Source organism: Oncorhynchus kisutch, unplaced genomic scaffold, assembly GCF_002021735.2.
Source record: "Oncorhynchus kisutch isolate 150728-3 unplaced genomic scaffold, Okis_V2 scaffold2345, whole genome shotgun sequence".
Classification (NCBI taxonomy): Eukaryota; Metazoa; Chordata; class Actinopteri; order Salmoniformes; family Salmonidae; genus Oncorhynchus; species Oncorhynchus kisutch.
In genome coordinates this window covers 563-20,253 of record NW_022264290.1, presented here as the reverse complement: position 1 = coordinate 20,253, position 19,691 = coordinate 563, and the positions used below count along the sequence as shown (strand labels likewise).

The window sequence follows — 19,691 nt, the reverse complement described above, 5'->3', positions numbered from 1 at the left end:
TTCTGTAAAAAAACAAAACAATAAAGCCTTGTGATCCTATTTTCTTTTATTAGTCTCGGGCTGTTGGACGTAGGTGCAGCCAATTCAGCTGCCCTGCGCGCCGGGTTGGCAAACTGTTGTCATTTCATGTGTCTGAAGGTACAAACTCTACCTTCCTGGTGGGCCTGGAGAGAAAATCAAGTGCACTATACCACCGCTGGCCAATCAGATTGCTCAGATGACCGAGTCTGCACAGCATTTTAGGATGCATTATAGAAAGCTACGGCAAAATTGATACTGTGAGATTTCAAAACGTTTAAAACAAGGACTATAGAGAGACTGTCAACGAACACAGCAAAGAGCTGCTGTTTTTATGAGTGAGTTTAAGTTCTTACTCAGCACTGTCAACACATTGTATTCAACACTTTTATAACCCATAAAATGCGCGTTCTTCCTATTTCCACTCAGCGCTACAACAAGCAGTGCAGCAGTAATGAATGAGTAGGGAAGTGGATCTATAGGCTTGGGTCGTTTTTTATTATTATTAGTGGCTTGGGTCGTTTTTAATATCAAGGAATATTTCACGTTCTCTGTTCATAGGAGTAACAACATGAATTTGTGCATGAGGCAGAAATATTGTGGTGCGACTCGAGTTTCGCCATCAGCTGGAAAACAGTCTCTTTTTGGTCAGTGTCAGTGGAGGAAAGGGAGAGCGGAGGGATGTTGAGAAACGGACCCTCAGTCTGCTGCTCTCTCCCTCCACTGAGACTGACCTCAGTCTGCTGCTCTCTCCCTCCGCTGAGACTGACCATCAGTCTGCTGCTCTCTCCCTCCGCTGAGACTGACCCTCAGTCTGCTGCTCTCTCCCTCCGCTGAGACTGACCCTCAGTCTGCTGCTCTCTCCCTCCGCTGAGACTGACCCTCAGTCTGCTGCTCTCTCCCTCCGCTGAGACTGACCATCAGATGCAGGCACCATAAGCCCAGTAAAATAAAAAGCTAATTGTTTAAATGCATGCTCACTCAGCTGTGCCTCACAAGTAATACAACAATGGAGCTATTACCGGTGTGATCATATACACTACCTCACATTTTGAAATATATATTTTTTTAAATGTCCAGAACAACACAGGCAAATTCAAGCAAAGCCAGTATGTGGTGATAATGTATTGGTCCTATAGCTTACCGCACAGCCTCATTGCTACAGTACTGCTATTAATAGGGTAATGTTGCATAGGTTTACATGTTTTAAGTCATGTAAATAAAAAAATCAGAGCGGTAGATCTCGGCATTTTGACTCAGAAAGTGATCTTGACTTAGAAAAGGTTGACCACTGCCTTAGCCTTACCACTCAAACGCACCCAGCGCTTCTTAAAGTGGCAACCCATCAACATATAAACGTCCAGCGCTGTGCTGTAGCAAGAACTTCTCTCTAATTGTATTGGAAAATGTATGCTATTATTCAAACGTTGTACTAAATTAGACCCACACAACAGTATTGGTTTATCTCACCTAAATCACCTTCTGCACAACAATGATTACATGCTATGACCAAATGTAACGTTAGGCATACAGCTCATAATATAATGCTTATTATATTATATTACATAATAGGCATGTCCTATTGAATTAATTGCATGCAGAGTGGCAACACTATGCCTATATCAAGGCTATATGGCCTTCAAACTCAACTCTGGACCTCGACGCCAGTTCCACTGCCTTTTTCTTGTGTTGTCACAATTCCTATTAAGATATTGATATAGCCTCCCAATTTGATAAAGAGTGTAGCCTAAAACATAATAACTATCATGTCACTGTAGTAGCTCACTAACAATAACAAATATTGCCCCATGGTCTATTTGAAGACATTGGGCATGCAAATATCGTGATTATGATACATAATTATTGAGTCAACTAAAACCTACCTACTGTTTAATTATTTACACCTAACTTGTGTGGAATCAATAATTAAGATTCCGGTAGTAGGCGATATGTGCGCGTCTCTCCACTTCTCCGTCAAACAGCTGTAGCCGTCGGAAAAATATACAAGCCCACGCAGTTTGTCCAATCAAAAGACGAGATTCGGGACACCTGCAGAATGTCAGCCAATCCGAGTAACAGTTCCACCATTTCCTGTTGTGGATTTGGAACGAGACGTTATACCTTCAGAATGGGAATAAAAAGCGGATAGAGTAGAATAATTGGGTGGATGATTTGGCCCACTAAATGCAGCTAAACCTACGAAAACGGGCAAAGAGCGTAAGTAGGGCATTTGAACCTCTATATTGCTGTTGTAACGGAATATTGGATGATGTGTTCGGGGACAGGACGAAAGTGGAGTCTATCAAGTCAGTGACACTTTGCAGGACAGGACTAGATGCATTGAAGTTATGTTTTGCTGTTTGTCATCACCTCAAACCACAGTTGGTTGCCCGAAATATTCCTATTTCAATTTTCCTATTGATATTGAATTTCATTCCAGGCTGGGGCGCATCAACATGCATGGCAGGTGTCCGGTTTTAACGCACCTGGGTGTCTGATATCATGACGCGTCTTATCAGTGTCCATTGACAACCGTTGATCGGTTTTCGTTATTCAGGTGCAAGCCGCTCCTTACTCTGTTATTCCTCGGTGCCATAGGCTATGAAATCCACACAACCAGGCTACTCTAAATGTTTAAGCAGCCTGCCCACACCGTTGACAGCATATCATTGGGACCGATGACACATCCAATTTTCCCATTCCCAGTATTTATAGTGTTTAGTGTTCCCACACGGCCGTATCTCCACGTTGCAGCACGTGTTTACCGGAGATGAAGGCGACCACCTGTGGTAATTAACTGTGTATGGTGCTCCAAACACTTGTGTGTAGGCCCAACGGAAGAAGGCTGCGAGAAACGTGTTACAGCTGAAAAATACTAGAGGCTTCAACTGTGAAAGCCGTTTAAAACAAGTGTACAGTAAGTGTATATTTTGCATTTCTAAAAATGTATTTTTGATATGAAAGTAAACGGCTTTGTTTCTAGAACCGTATCACAATTGAGAATCGATTCACATGGCTGTTTCGGCTGCCAGAGCCAGTCTACCTCCTGATAATAAACAAGGTACTTGGACCTTAAGGAGTAACGTTAGGCTCGCCAACACTTAAGAGCACATTCGTGGGCTAGTAGGTAGGCTACTGGAATAAAAAACTGACTGTGTAGAAAACAAATCTGCTGACCGCTAAGCCAAAGATCTGTATAACTAACCCAAGATAGACCAGACTGTCATTTCCAATGGAAGCAAATGAATCATAGTGGGCAGAACAAACAAGGTGGTGGGCAGAGCCAAGTACGAGCTAGCGAGATCCTATTGGCGTTTTCTAGCGAGTATTTGCATTTTTCCGTTAGGGAACGCCTACTATGTGAAGTGCAAGTGTGCAATAACTCTACAAAATTTAGTCTACTCTGTTCTTAATTTATTTTAGTTTTGTGTTCAGAACTGTATTCCGATCAAATGTTTAATCAATGAGAGAGTTAGCAGAATGCAGGTCAAAATCCGTCTCCCTCCATCTTCTCCCACTGCTTTGGCTTCCTCACATCACCACATTTTAGTGGAGTGGAAACGCTACCCTCATGCTTCAGATTTATACAACCGGTGAAATATCTGGCTCATTATTCTAACTGTGGCTAATCTAATCAGTCCATTAAGAGTAGACAACGCTCAGCACAGAGCAATGTTGTGTTGCGGTAATGGCCGGGCCAGTGTGGTGAGAGGATTATAAACTGCCCCCGTGTTTATCATCAGGCCCCATCATGTCCAGCTCGCTCCTATGGGCAGTGGACGTATACGGGAAGGTGTACAGCCTATCCACCACCAGAGGGCGCTGGGAGCGTGACGAGGACACCCTCCTGGAGCTAAAGCGTGTTACGGCTGGACAGAGGTGCAGCTGGGGAATTGGCTGTGACCACCATGTTTACCTCAATATCGACCCTGGGGAGGTGCCAATTCGCTATCGAGAGGAGACCTATGAGAACCAGGTATTGTGATAATGCCATGTCGCCTCTGCCAACATTTACTTATTTAAACATGTGTGTGTGCGTGCATATGCACATGCTTGCTTATGTCTGCATGTTCAATTTTACCTTACAAAACTGTGTTTGGTTTCAGAGGTGGAACCCAGTGGACGGCTTCACTGACGTGCTGCTGCCCACTGACCGTTGGGCCTGGAGTGACCTCACAGGGGGGACCGCCCAGCCGCTGCACAGCTTCCTGTTGCCCTCAAACAGCTGGGAGTGGGAGGGGGACTGGTACGTGGACCAGGTCTGCGCTGGAGGAGACCCCATTGAAACTGGGGTGAGAGACTGGAATTTGGAATGCCAACAATTGCACAACAAGTCTGGGGTAGCAGACTTTGAGGTGCTCAATGAAGCTATGGAGTGCATCTCAAACGGTACCCTCTTCCCTAGTGCACTACTTTTGACCAGAGCCCTATAGGTCCTACTGAAAACTAGTGCACTCGAAAGCCTTGGATTCATTAAAACACACAGCTGTTGATTCAGTCGGGCCAACTGCTGACCTCTGAACTCTTTTACTTGTCAGTTTAATTGTGTGTGTGTGTGCGCGCATCTGTGTGTTTAGGGCTGGGAGTATGCAGTGGACTTTCCTGCTAACTTCTCCAGAGAGAAGAAGTGGAACTCGTGTGTTTGTCGCAGGCGATGGATTAGAGACAGGATATACAAAGCCAGAGGCTCTTGGACCAAGGTACAGTATTTTGGCCCACAACATGACTTGATTTGGTCCTCTTCACCTAATTGTGAGCATATGTCGTCCACCATTAGTTTCTGTGTGAGATCTTTTCCCGAGCCTGGTCTATCTGTCTTGCCAACTCACATGTGACAATGACCATAGAATTTGGGAAGACAGCACAAACCGTTCTAGGACCAGGCTAGGAGATCCCCACTGAAGGCTACATGCACTCCTGAAGGTATTACAATGCCTCCAGTAAATATACTCTCGTTTTAACAGTTCCTCTCCTGACTGAACCCCCACAGATCCCCTTGGACCACCCCAAGCAGCCCCCTCTCCCCCTCAGTGACGTTAGCTGTGGAGGCTGGGAGATGAGCGACCAACCCGGGCGATATCACTTCCTGTGGGGTGTGTCCCAACAAGGACAGGTCAGTGTGGCTGATCCATCACAGGTTATTCTGCTATGATGTTTCCTGTGCCTTAATACACCTGCATACAAACTGATTCTTCACACACATTAACAATACCTTTCAAATGGAATGTTGTTCACCTTCATGTTTTGTACGAACTCGCACACTCAGGCCTGCATATCTTAATGATGATAACATAGTCTCAGTGTTGGCAACTTGGTGAGGTGTCAAATACAGCACACAAGACCATTGTGCAGTTCAAACATTTGGCCACTAGAAGGCAGCAGTACTCCATCCATTGTCAATGCATTGCTTAACTTGGTCTTAGACTGTTCTTCCTCTTTTACGTCCAGTCTTGATCTGCTATTCCAGGAATCTCAGCATACTATCCTCTATAGGGAGGATCCTCTATAGGGATCCTCTGAACAGATCTTCCATTTACACCACTATAAATATAATGGATTGAGGTCAACGTCACTTACATCAGTGAATGTGAGACTTTCAAAGCAGCGGTTTTCTAAGTTCGTCATATGAGGTGCCTATATGCAAATGCTTTGCGTTCCTACCTTCACTAAATGTTGTGTTTCATCATCTCTTAATCATCAAATTATAGTGAGAATCTGCACACAGTAACTGAACTTAATTTGCATTTCAACCAGAATGTCTGAACTCTTGCCACCCTCAAGAGTTGAGTTATAACGCAAGTCTTGAGTGGTGATGTGGACACACACTCATGATAGTGTGATAACGACTAAGGCCCAGGGAAAGCTGAGTCAAGAACAGTTCAGACTAACCATGGCGGAGCTGCTTCTTCTCTCAGGTGTGGTTCAGGAGTGGCATCCTGCCACAGGTCCCCGAGGGCCAGTGCTGGGAGCAGGTGGAGGCCCCCAGGGAGGTGGCCCAGATCTCTGCCGGACCAGGGGACTTGCTCTGGGCTGTACTCTGGGACGGACAGCTACTGGTCCGTACAGGCATCTGCCTGGACAGCCCTACAGGTATGGGGTGATATTAGGTCCACACAACCATCTTCTAGCCAAATACATCATCAGTATACTATGTGGAAGGGATCATGTAGACAACGACTTGTTGGATGTGAAGCCAGGTAAAATGTGTGCTCTTTTGGCATGTTTTAGGCTTTTGTCCTATACGGCAGGTTTCCTCTAAAACCATTGGTAGTACTAGAGAGATTGGCAAACTTTGCTTCACAAGCGTTTGACTCGGAGTTCCAGAGAACCCTGTTAGGTCAACTTTATTTTTTGTATTTTTATTGATTTTACACAATGATAGTACAAATAGTTTCTTTACTATCCTATCAGGTTCCTCCTGGGTGGTGGTGGATTCTCCCCCAGTAAAGGAGGGCGGAACCATCCATGTTGCTGTGGGGGTCAGCGTGGTGTGGGCCGTCACTAAGGACTACAAAGTGAGACAACATCCACCCCTTCCTGAACTTGTCTCCTAACCAGGAAGGACTCTGGGCCCCGTTGTAGTCTGTAGAGCAGTACCGTAGCCTGCCCTATAAAGTGTGTGTGTGTGTCCAGGTGTGGTTTCGGCGGGGGGTGAACTCCCATAACCCCTGTGGCTCAGGATGGATCAGCATCGGTGGGGAGATGATGATGGTGGATGTGGGACTCAATGACCAGGTGAGACGACACAGGGGATTTAAATGCACTAGATGACTAATGGGGAGTGCTGTGTTGAAGCCACCGTTCCTCCATTTTGCCAATCCCCCACAATGTGAAAAATATTTTGGAAGGTATAGAAATGCATTTATTAATGTTTACATTTGTTTTTGCCTCGTTATTCTATTAAAGACACCTTAATGCATACTTTAAAATGATATTATGCAGGCTTAACATAAATATATATATTTTAATTCCCTTAAAGTAAATTAGTTTGCGGTTACTGTCCCCACTAAAACAAAATAATTAAATGCATGTAATTTTGTCCTTAACTTTTAAATTGAAATACTGTAGAATTTCATTTAATTCCCATGAGGCACTGTTCCTACTGGGGAGTACCAATATGGCCGACCGGTGGCTTCAATGTCTCTCAATAGCCAATACATAGCATCAGCAATCCAGGGTTTATATACATCATTGCACAACACACATCAGGACAAAATAAAATGTGTTATATTTACATAGGTACATTTGTAATGATCAGTATCTTGTTGTCCTATTTTCTAAGACTTGCTTGTTCTCCTCTCTTAATGGAGAGTGCTGGTTAGAACCTTAGATGTTTGGCGTGGGGCTCTCATCCTCTGTGACAACCGAGTTGTGATTACAGTGCCATTCTCTCATGTCTGTTTGCTTAAGCATAATTAGACCCTGCTCATATACCATTCAAGTCCTCGTCTGGCCCTTCACCTCCTCCCCCTTGTTCCCTAGCTCAGGTCCTGGCGTTCCCAGCCTTGACCGATTTCACATTTCCCTGGTGTTGTATTTCTGTACAGGGCTGGAGTTGATGTCAGGGTGGAGGTTGAAGGGGCTGCTGCCTCCGTTTCCCTCTGAGTCTGAGAGGAGTTGCTAGTACAGCAAACTCGCTCCTCTGCCCTCCCGTCTCTCTCTCCTCCTTTCTCCCGTCTCTCTCTCTCTCCTCCTTTCTCCCGTCTCTCTCTCTCCTCCTTTCTCCCGTCTCTCTCTCTCCTCCTTTCTCCCGTCTCTCTCTCTCTCTCTCCTTTCTCCCGTCTCTCTCTCTCTCCTCCTTTCTCCCGTCTCTCTCTCTCTCTCCTCCTTTCTCCCGTCTCTCTCTCTCTCTCCTCCTTTCTCCCGTCTCTCTCTCTCTCTCTCCTCCTTTCTCCCGTCTCTCTCTCTCTCTCCTCCTTTCTCCCGTCTCTCTCTCTCTCTCCTCCTTTCTCCCGTCTCTCTCTCTCTCTCTCCTCCTTTCTCCCGTCTCTCTCTCTCTCTCTCCTCCTTTCTCCCGTCTCTCTCTCTCTCTCTCCTCCTTTCTCCCCGTCTCTCTCTCTCTCTCTCTCCTCCTTTCTCCCGTCTCTCTCTCTCTCTCTCTCTCCTCCTTTCTCCCGTCTCTCTCTCTCTCTCTCTCCTCCTTTCTCCCGTCTCTCTCTCTCTCTCTCTCCTCCTTTCTCCCGTCTCTCTCTCTCTCTCTCTCCTCCTTTCTCCCGTCTCTCTCTCTCTCTCTCTCCTCCTTTCTCCCGCTCTCTCTCTCTCTCTCCTTCCTTCCTCGTCTCTCTCTCTCTCTCTCTCCTCCTTTCTCCCGTCTCTCTCTTCTCTCTCCTCCTTTCTCGTCTCCTCTCTCTCTCTCCTCCTTCTTCCTCTCTCTCTCTCTCTCTCTCCTCCTTTCTCCCGTCTCTCTCTCTCTCTCTCTCCTTTCTCCCGTCTCTCTTCTCTCTCTCTCTCCTCCTTTCTCCCGTCTCTTCTCTCTCTCTCTCCTCCTTTCTCCCGTCTCTCTCTCTCTCTCTCTCCTCCTTCTCCCGTCTCTCTCTCTCTCTCTCTCCTCCTTTCTCCCGTTCTCTCTCTCTCTCTCTCTCCTCCTTCTCCCGTCTCTCTCTCTCTCTCTCTCTCCTCCTTTCTCCCGTCTCTCTCTCCTCTTCTCCTCCTTTCTCCCGTCTCTCTCTCTTCTTCTCTCCTCCTTTCTCCCGTCTCTCTCCTCTCTCTCTCTCCTCCTTTCTCCCGTCTCTCTCTCTCCTCCTTTCTCCCGTCTCTCTTCTCCTCCTTTCTCCCGTCTCTCTCTCTTCCTCCTTTCTCCCGTCTCTCTCTCCTCCTTTCTCCCGTCTCTCTCTCTCTCCTCCTTTCTCCGTCTCTCTCCTCCTTTCTCCCGTCTCTCTCTCTCTCCTCCTTTCTCCCGTCTCTCTCCTCTTTCTCCCGTCTCTCTCTCTCTCTCTCCTCCTTTCTCCCGTCTCTCTCTCTCTCTCTCCTCCTTTCTCCCGTCTCTCTCTCTCTCTCTCTCCTCCTCCTTTCTCTTCTCCCGTCTCTCTCTCTCTCTCTCCTCCTTTCTCCCGTCTCTCTCTCTCTCTCTCCTCCTTTCTCCCGTCTCTCTCTCTCTCTCTCCTCCTTTCTCCCGTCTCTCTCTCTCTCTCTCCTCCTTTCTCCCGTCTCTCTCTCTCTCTCTCCTCCTTTCTCCCGTCTCTCTCTCTCTCTCTCCTCCTTTCTCCCGTCTCTCTCTCTCTCTCTCCTCCTTTCTCCCGTCTCTCTCTCTCTCTCTCCTCCTTTCTCCCGTCTCTCTCTCTCTCTCTCCTCCTTTCGCTCCAGCTTGTCATACCTTTGTAATCCAAAGGTTAGCAATGCTAATAAGTAAATATAAAATCCCATAGAGAATGCTAACGAGCATAGTGCAAACATTTCTATAGTCTCTGACCTAAAGAATTTGCAGGACAGACATCCCAGCTCAAAGTTATACAAGTAACAAAACAAAGATGAGACAGCAAGGCTCTTGGTCCAGGAGGAGATTCTCACCTGTTACCAAGCAACGCTTGATTTTTGAAAGAAGCTAACTTACTACTAAATTAGAAAACCAAATGCACAACTGCAGAGCATTTAGCACAGTGGTCACCAACCGGTTGATAATATTGGACTGGTCGACCTCCAAAGCGTTCCTAGTCAACCACCAAACTTCTCTGTAAAAAAAACAACGATAAAGCCTTGCTTTCCTATTTTTTCATTAGTTTTCATGCGGGTGGTAGGTGCGCCTGATTCAGCAGTCCTAGTGCCAAGAAGGCAGTGTTCCCATTTTGAACCATTTTATGTGTCTGAAGGTGTAACTCCGCCTATCCGGCAGGCCCAGAGGGCAAATAAAGTGCACCTGTTGACCCACCTCTAGCCAATCAGATGGCACATGACCGTGTCTGCACAGTTTCCTTTCGCCATGGACGGTGTAAAATAAGCCTTGAAATGCTCAGCAAAGTTGCTATTGTCAGATTTTAAAACCATGACTAGCGAGAGAGTCAACGAATACAGCAAAGAACTGCTGTTTTTATGAGGAAGTTTAAGTTCAACACTTTTCTATAAGCCATAAAATGTGCTTTCTCCCTACTTCCACTCACACTACAACCAGCACTGCAGCTGTAATGGAGTACAGCAAAGTGTTTCTATAAGCCATAAAATGTGCTTTCTCCCTACTTCCACTCACACTACAACCAGCACTGCAGCTGTAATGAAGGAGTACAGCAAAGTGTTTCTATAAGCCATAAAATGTGCTTTCTCCCTACTTCCACTCACACTACAACCAGCACTGCAGCTGTAATGAAGGAGTACAGCAAAGTGTTTCTATAAGCTTGCCTTGTTATTATTAGCGGCTTGTCTCTTTTAATATCAATAAATATTTAACTTTGGTCAGGAGTAACAAATTTGGTGCATGAAGCAGAAATAATGCAATGTGACTTTAGTTTCGCTATCAGCTGGAAGAATGTCCCCTTTTCTCAGCAGAGGGGGGAGGGAGAGAGTGAGAGTGGAGGGACAGTGAGTCAGGTGAGAGGCAGCCTCACTGGTGCCTCACTTGACTGACTGTCAAATGCAGGCCATCAGTCTAGTAAAAAAGTAGAGTAATACAACATGTGATCATATACAGTACCTAACATTTTGAAATTATTTATATTTAACTTGGCAAGTCAGTTAAGAACAAATTCTTATTTACAATGACGGCCTAGGAACAGTGGGACAGATGTTTACCTTGTCAGCTCAGGGATTCGATCTAGCAACCTTTCGCTTATTAGTCCAACACTCTTACCACTAGGCTACCTGCCGCCCTAATTACAACATTGGCAGGACAATTCAAGCCAATAATCAGTGATAATGTATTGGGCCTATAGCTTACTGAACAAACCTCATTGCTACAGAACTGTTTTTAATTGGTTAATGTTGCAACGGCTTACGCTAAGTCATGTTTTAAAAAATAAGGTGGTCTTGACTCAAAGGTTGGTGACCACTGATTTAGCACAATTTAGATGGTTCACTTAATAGTTCTAAGATATCTTGCTGACAAACTGTCAGTTGGGAATTTCATACATACTGTAACTAGATCACCTGGTTTGTGCTACACAGTACTGAATAACTCAGGTATTTACTTAAATAGCTACAAATATTCAAATATATTGAGAAATTTTAAATAGTTATTGAATAATAACTGAATTGAAAAACCATCCCGGAGTATATACACGGTATACTGCCAAAGCCTAATTTCTCCGATCTCTCGTTTGTTCCCCCCCCCTTTCCCAATGACTCACCTGTTTCCCCCCCCCCTCCTGTCTCTCACTTCCCACTCCTCTCTGAAACAGGAGCCTCTCTCCGCTACTCTAACCAGCGGTCCCATCCCAGCCTTATATATCCTTGGCCTATATTCTAAGTGCCATATTTGACACAAGCTAATTTGAGTAGGGCAATACATAGCCCATATTTCAGTCCTGTCCCAGAGTTATGGATGCCACTTGTATTAGATGGCACTAGGGTTAAATGGCTGTTTAAAGTAGCACTTGACAGCAGGCCTTTGGGTCAATCTATATTGGTTTTTACTGTGTCCATATTGTATTGTTACTGTATTGTGTTCAACTGTTCTCTGGCATATAACCAACTTGATGCTCAACTAGAGACTATTGATGTGTTGGTGCATCAATCTAAGTAACACAATAAAATAAAAGTCCCATCAAATTCTGTCAGTTTATGCAAGAAATATCTGCATGGGCTGCGTCTCATTCCTGCTGTCGTCCTTCTGCATTTGCGGTGGAAAGTGGTAGAGCCACAGCTGTCAGACCAGGAGACATCCTGAAAATCTGTCTTCTCGCCAAAACCTCTGTAGCATCCAAACGGTTTGGCCTATAAACGAGTATGACCACTCTATAGAAAGAGGAGACTCTCACGAACACGATGCGGTTCTTACAAGTGTCACGGGACTCCACGCTGATATGACAACGTTTGTCTGTAGCGGCCAAACCGTTTGGGCTACAAACTACTATGATCCCACTGTAGAAAGGGGAGACTCATGAACATGGTGTCAGGGGACTCGTCTAAAGGTAACCCATGCAAATGAATGAAAGGATGGAGGTAGTTTTGTGCCAACAAAAATAGACTTCTAAGAATGAATAAGTAGTCCAGCCACAGTGGGGGGGGGTGATGTTGAGGATAACACTTTGTTTATGAATATGCCACTATAAATGTTTTATAATTTAAAGGTGTGGGGAGTTGGAGAGGACCGTGGTCTGTATTTCAGGAAGGGTGTCACCCCATCGGAGCCCAGTGGTAGGGGCTGGATACCTGTTTCTGCCCAATGGGGTCACAGCAAAGAGATGGTCCAACCCAGGTCAGTTGCATACGGAGTACACACAGAGAATGCTCACTTTCCAGTGTTTTTGCATTGTATTAGATTTCATATATTCTGTATGCTGACATCTCAAAATAAATATCCATGTTCATGTTAATTAGATTTAGCCTCAGGTGTTTTATTTATTATAAAACCACCCGCAGGCCGCCAGTTGGGGAACACTGGTGTATATGTTCTTAAGACTACATTTTATGCTTAACAATTACTGTACACGGAGATGCAGTTTTATTTTGATAGTTGTCTGTCATGTTACCAAATGATTTACTGTCACAAACATACTGTATGTGTGTCTTTGTGAGTGGCGCATTTATACTCATATGAGTGGTCCCCCCCCCCCCCCCCCCCCCTTCCGTCTCTGTTGTTCAGTGCTGGCTGTGAGTTCGGGGGACAGGTGACCAATGCTTCCCATGGTTCTGTTCTTACCTGCGAGGACTCAGGGGACACGGAGCTTCTCCTCACCACCATCCCCCCAAGACCACAGGACACCCCCAAAGCCTTCATCCCCACCAGTGACAGCTTCATCTCCAGCCTGGTGGCTGACCGTGAGCCCCTGAGGACCCCCACACCCTCCCCCAAAAAGCCACCCCAGGGGAAGGGCAGCGAGTCCACCCCAGCCCCGATGTGCAATGTGGACCTGGACGCAGCTCAGAGCCCCCAGGGAGAGGCGTCTTCTCTTGGCAGGGCAGGGGACGTGGGACCCCCCCACCTCAGTGGCCACCTACCCCCTGGGTCTGGAGCCCTCTCTGGGTTTGGGGGAGGAGGACGGGCCTGTATGGGCCTGGATCTCTGGTGGAGGCTGTGATGTGGACCATACAGCTCAGATGACCTGGCTCAGGCCTGCAGGTACGGAGGAACACTCACCAGCCTATCAGAATATCAGACCACTACCTAAAGTATGAAACGCACCGAGAATCTCACTGCTGATAGGTACTTATCACAGTGGGAGGCCATTCCTTCTCTTGCTAGAACAAAAGCGGTACCTGCTGCGTGCTGACCCGGTACCGACGAACCTACCAATTCTACTTGTAGAATCACAATGATCGTCAGTGGTCAACAACTTGACTTTGAGCCAATCAGAGAGCACAAACCCTCATGTGGGGGAGCCATCAAAAAAACGTCCACGGATGAGCCGCTAGCTGACTAGTGGAGGCTATTCAGCAGGATAAATGCCCCAAAAAAGTAAAACCTGCAATGTTTTGTAGGAGCTCGAGGTGAGACGCCATCCGTCAGCGCAATCTTAGCATATGTTGTGCTAGCGAATATTCTAACACTAGCTAGCTAAACATTTGGCTATGGGCTGGCACTGGCAGTATGGGATTATGGAGAGTGAATTAAATAGTTTCTTCGTCATCTTGCTAGGTAGTGTCTGTGTGAACACTTAAAGAGATTGACGGGCGACACTGTTCAGGCAGGTAAACGTTTGACAATGGTACCGGTGTGTCTGCGCTCTGCCTAACTTTACTGAATTAATTAAATGGGCTAATTCTAGGACTTTTTCCTGGTGAAGTCACATGGTTAAGGAAATCCTTGTCCTGATATCTCTATCAAACTCTTAAATCACTTGTTTATCCTGTCTGTTATCTGTGTGCACCAGACCCATGCTCCACTGTATTATTCTATCCTGTCTGTTATCTGTGTGCACCAGACCCATGCTACACTGTTATTCTATCCTGTCTGTTATCTGTGTGCACCAGACCCATGCTCCACTGTGTTATTCTATCCTGTCTGTTATCTGTGTGCACCAGACCCATGCTCCACTGCCCTGTCCATCGCCCCTGTTGAACCAGAAGCCTCGACGGCTAGGAAGGCCGAGACCACCACCAGTAAGGAGCCAGTGGAGAGAAGCGCGGTAAGACTGTTAAACTATTAACGTTACTGCAATTTTTTTTTAGGAGTCATGATTTTGCTGAGGTGGTGCTAGAAGTAGGGACAGTGACTTTTTAAATGGAGTTGTCTAATGAACACTGTACGGGTCAGTCTGTGTGGGTGAGGAAGGGCAGCATGCGCTGGTGGAGGGACTGGAAGCCCTATCGCTGGGTGGATGTGGGCGTGGCCCTGGAGCAGTCCACCAACGTCAATGGCAAGAGGGATGCCATCTTCTTCATCTACTTCACCCAGTATGATGAGAAAAAGGTGAGGGAGACTCAATGACACTCAAATTCCTTAGACATTCATCCATCCTTCCTCTCTTCATTGAAGTAATCACTGAATAGAAATGACTGGAGAGGTGAAAGCCATGTTGTGGAGCCAAGGCCTTTCTCACCTACAGAATCTAAAGAGTAGATGCCTACTACTCAGAATATACCGCTATGCTACTGTACTGCTTTGAATTGTTGACTCATTTTCATTTCTAGATTGGATGTCACAGGTCAGAAAGTATCTTCTCTCTCCCTCCGTTTCGCTATCTTTCTCAGTACCTCCATGTGTTTATAAGTGATGTGACGGTGCTGGTTCCTGTGCTCAAGGAAAACTCCCATCATGCCTTTGCGGTGTACACGTCAGATAGCACCAAACAAAGATGGCCGCTGATCCTGTCTGCACAGACTGAGAAGGACATGGCTGACTGGGTAGGTCTGGAAAGGCTTCCATTCAGATATAAACAGCACATGTGTTTTGAATGGATAGATATTCTAATGCCATTTAATTTATTTTTTATCTTTTACATGACTTTATCTAACACATTTTACAACAGCCTTCAAGGTAGCTTCCCAATTGAAGTAGCCTTGCCAGAGATAAGAGATCAGGGCTGCGTCCCAAATGGCACTATGGGCCCTGGTCAGAAGTAATGCACTACATAGGGAATAGGGTGCCATGTGGGGCACAGCCACAGTACTTATCATAAGAGGGGATACCAGATACTCGAGAGTTTTACTGTTGTCCACATGCAATGTAAAGCCTTTACCTAAAACCACTTAGTAAATGTAGTCCAGTAATATTACTTTTATCCATCTGGACTGTACCATTGGCCATATCTCTGAAGGGGTGTCTTTGTCTTTCCTGTGCAGCTGTCCCTGTTGGCTGGGTGCTGCTGCGAGGCCAGAGGGATCAGGGGAACCCCCTCCCGACAGGCCCTGTGGTCAGTCACTTCCAAGGGGGACGTGATGGTCCACGAGCCCTCTCCCTGTCTGGAGGCCCCGGCACACACCTTGCCCTGTGACATGATGTGAGCTTTACCTCTACCTACATGCCACACACTGAGCTTTACCTCTACCTACATACCACACACTGAGCTTTACCTCTACCTACATACCACACACTGAGCTTTACCGCTACCGACATGCCACACACTGAGCTTTACCTCTACCTACATGCCACACACCGAGCTTTACCGCTACCTACATGCCACACACTGAGCTTTACCTCTACCTACATGCCACACACTGAGCTTTACCTCTACCGACATGCCGCACACCGAGCTTTACCGCTACCGACATGCCACACACCGAGCTTTACCGCTACCGACATGCCACACACTGAGCTTTACCTCTACCTACATTTTAATTTTTTTTAATTTTTTTTATTTACCTTTATTTAACCAGGCAAGTCAGTTAAGAACATATTCTTATTTTCAATGACGGCCTGGGAACAATGGGTTAACTGCCTGTTCAGGGGCAGAACGACAGATTTGTACCTTGTCAGCTCGGGGGTTTGAACTCGCAACCTTCCGGTTACTAGTCCAACGCTCTAACCACTAGGCTACGCTGCCGCCCCACATGCCACACACTGAGCTTTACCTCTACCGACATGCCACACACCGAGCTTTACCTCTACCGACATGCCACACACTGAGCTTTACCTCTACCGACATGCCACACACTGAGCTTTACCGCTACCGACATGCCACACACTGAGCTTTACCGCTACCGACATGCCACACACTGAGCTTTACCGCTACCGACATGCCACACACTGAGCTTTACCTCTACCGACATGCCACACACTGAGCTTTACCTCTACCGACATGCCACACACTGAGCTTTACCTCTACCGACATGCCACACACTGAGCTTTACCTCTACCGACATGCCACACACTGAGCTTTACCGCTACCGACATGCCACACACTGAGCTTTACCGCTACCGACATGCCACACACTGAGCTTTACCGCTACCGACATGCCACACACTTATGTTTCTGTGTCTCCTCCTCACTCAGTTCTCTCCTTTTTTCATCCTTGCCCTTTTCAACAATGACAGCCACTTACACACTGTAGCATGTTCCTTCACTGCTTTGAAGCCAACCAACCATGTACCTCTGTTCTTTTCTCTGTTTGGCTAACATAACTCACCTGACGTAGATCTATTAGCTACTACTAACCTGCTAAAACAATGATCTTATCTCTGGTAATCTTAAGCATAGTTCTAACTTCTGTCTTATTGCTAACAATTGGTGCTAGTGTCTCTGTCTTTTGCTGGATGCTAACCACAGGTGGGTGGTGGCACCGTAATTAAGGATGACGGCCTCATACTAATGGCTGGAACGTAATAAGTGGAATGTTATCAAGCACGTAGTTTCCATGTGTCTGACACCACCCCATTCTCAATATTATTATGAACCATCCTCCCCTCGTCAGCCTCCTGTGATGCTAACGCTGTCTGGGCGCTAACCGCTAGCTGTACTGTCTGGTCCTGGTACAGGTTTTGGCTGCAGGTCCCGGGCCACCTGCGCTGTGTAGAGTCTAACAGTCTGGGTGTGGTGTGGGGGATCGGGTATGATGGCACCGCCTGGGTCTACTCTGGTTCGGGCAGCGTTGCTGAGGAAGAGCCCCCTCAGGGTAATAAATGACCCCTCAGTCTCTCAGGCCACCACAGTCTTGGGTTGTGTTCATTAGGCACCAAACGGACTACCCAGACTTGCCCAATAAGAAACACTTATTTTCAATTTACTTTGGAAAAAAACAATTTTCCCTTAATGAACATGCCTGTGATGGTTTTCAATCATTTCTTCCATGTAGCTTAAGTCATTGATTGACCTTAATTAAAGATGAAATGTAGCCAACACTGAGTGCGGTTCTTGAGGACTCCAGTTGTTCACCCCTGCCTTAGACCGGGCCTTTGCTAGTCCACCCTGTAAGCTTCTTTCATCTTCACACTTTAAGCTTCTTTACCTTCGACCTACAGTAGGTTGACGGTAACAAAGATTACGACAAGTTTGGAATCCATGTGGAAGCTTTTAGGAAACTGTTCTGGGATATTAGAGTCCTCTTGTTTTAACCTTTGTCATCTTCAACCTGCTTCTACAGTTGTAGCTAATGTGTATTCATATAGAACTGCAGGGATAAAGTAACAATTCAAAGTACTGTATTAGAACTAGATAGTCAATTATTACTGATGAATCACTTACATCAGACTTATTATAGCAGAGTTGTGCCTTTCCTGTGTTTGTAGGAGACAGGTGTATCCTGCACACACAGACAGATGGAAGGACTGTGTACATCTATGAGAACCAGCGATGGAACCCCGTGACTGGATACACAGACAAGTACAACTATCTGTCTCACGTGACTGTTGGCTGGGTTGTAATAATATGTCCTAGACACTTCCGACTGCTCCTCTGCGTGTGTGTGTGTGTGTGTGTGTGTGTAATATACACTTTGCCACCCTTGCAGGCTTCTCCCCACAGACCGGTTCCCGTGGAGTGATGACAACGGCTTTACAGAGTGCACCAAGTCCACCACCCACCCTCCCTCGCCTCAGTGGAGCTGGGTAGGTCGTCCTAGTCCCTGAACCCCCTACACCCTCAAACCTCTTATTACAGTTAACACACAGTCCAATGTTGTATTTAATGTACCTGTATGTTGTTAATGTTGTACTCTCCCGCTCCATCAACATGCCTCTGCTTTGCCAGGTGACAGAGTGGGCCGTGGACTTGGCTTTCTCAGGAGGGACAGACAAAGAGGGGTGGCAGTATGCAGCAGACTTCCTGTGTGAGATACACATGTTCATTCATATTTCATCAACCTTATATAATGGCCAACACTTATCTTAGAAAAAGTAGTGTGTTGATTGACTGTTCTGTGTCTCTGTCATGTAGGACGTTTCATGGCAACAAGAGCCTGAAGGACTTTGTCAGACGTCGGCGCTGGGTCAGGTATAGTCTGCGCTGGGTCAGGTATAGTCTGCGCTGGGTCAGGTATAGTCTGCGCTGGGTCAGGTATAGTCTGCGCTGGGTCAGGTATAGTCTCACTCAAACATTTCATTAGGATGATGATGATGATGATGATGATGATGATTCTCGTTTCCACACAGGAAGTGTAAAATCACCCTGACTGCCCCATGGCAGGAAGTCCCGCCCATCCCCCTAAGTGACATCACAGTGTTGCCGTGCCTGGCTCAGAGCAGTATGGAGCAGGTCTCAGTCTGGGGCCTCAGTGACAAGGGGGATGTCCTGTGTCGCCTGGGAGTCACCCCCAAAACCCTGCGGTGAGGAACACCCCAAACTTACAACCTGGGACTTTAACTAAAGACACTCATTACTACATCACAGAATAACATCCTCTTTGCTTGAACAAATATGCTCACTGTTATTCTTCTATATAACAGAATTCAGCACCCTCTTCAGTCTGTTTTTACAATGCATTCTGACCAAACCTCAGCATCCAGCTTTCTCACATTCCCAATTGAATACGTTACTTTTGTAGTGTACGTCCTAGACTCGTATGTGGACACATGCTCATCAAACATCTCATTCCAAAATCATGGACATTAATATGTAGTTGGTCCCCCCCACCCCACCCTTTGCTGCTATAACAGCCTCCACTCTTCTGACTCTTCTGGGAAGGCTTTCCACTAGATGATGTAATATTGCTGCATGGACTTGCTTCCATTCAGCCACAGGAGCATTAGTGAGGTCGGGTGTCAGGCCTGGCTCGCAATCTGCATTTCAATTCATCCCAAAGGTGTTCGATGGTGTTGGGCTCTGTACAGGCCATTCAAGTTCTTCCACACCAATTTTTACAAACCATTTCTGTATGGACCTTGCTTTGTGCACTGAGGCATTGACACTGCTGAAACAGGAAAAGGCCTTCCACAAAGTTGGAAGCACAGAATCGTCTAGAATGTAATTGTATTCTGTAGCATTAAGATTTCCCATCACTGGAGCAAAGGGACCTAGGCCGACCATGAAAAACAGCCCCAGACCATTATACTTCCTCCACCAAACTTTTTATAGTTGGCACTATGCTTTGTGCAGGCAATGTTCTCCTGGCTTCCGCCAAACCCAGATTCGTCCATCGGATTGCTAGATGGTGAAGCATGATTTGTCACTCCAGAGAACGTGTTTCCACTGCTCCAGAGTCTAATGGTGGCG

At 46.4% G+C, this 19,691-nt stretch overlaps 1 protein-coding gene across 1 annotated transcript; it reads left to right on the top strand.

The window, feature by feature from the left end:
* Positions 1-2,096: 2,096 nt before the first annotated feature.
* LOC116369946 (tectonin beta-propeller repeat-containing protein 1-like) lies at positions 2,097-18,326 on the top strand (the record flags this gene model as incomplete). The annotated part of the gene is given in 20 exon segments (XM_031819626.1): positions 2,097-2,235; positions 2,848-2,935; positions 3,762-3,994; positions 4,125-4,310; positions 4,596-4,718; positions 5,009-5,131; positions 5,934-6,108; positions 6,430-6,533; positions 6,652-6,753; positions 12,234-12,361; positions 12,749-13,081; positions 13,083-13,225; positions 14,128-14,231; positions 14,360-14,515; positions 14,797-14,949; positions 15,388-15,545; positions 17,021-17,157; positions 17,771-17,864; positions 17,992-18,088; positions 18,231-18,326. Coding segments are annotated over 20 exon segments (2,766 nt in total), but the record flags the coding sequence as incomplete, so codon positions are not given.
* Positions 18,327-19,691: the final 1,365 nt, after the last annotated feature.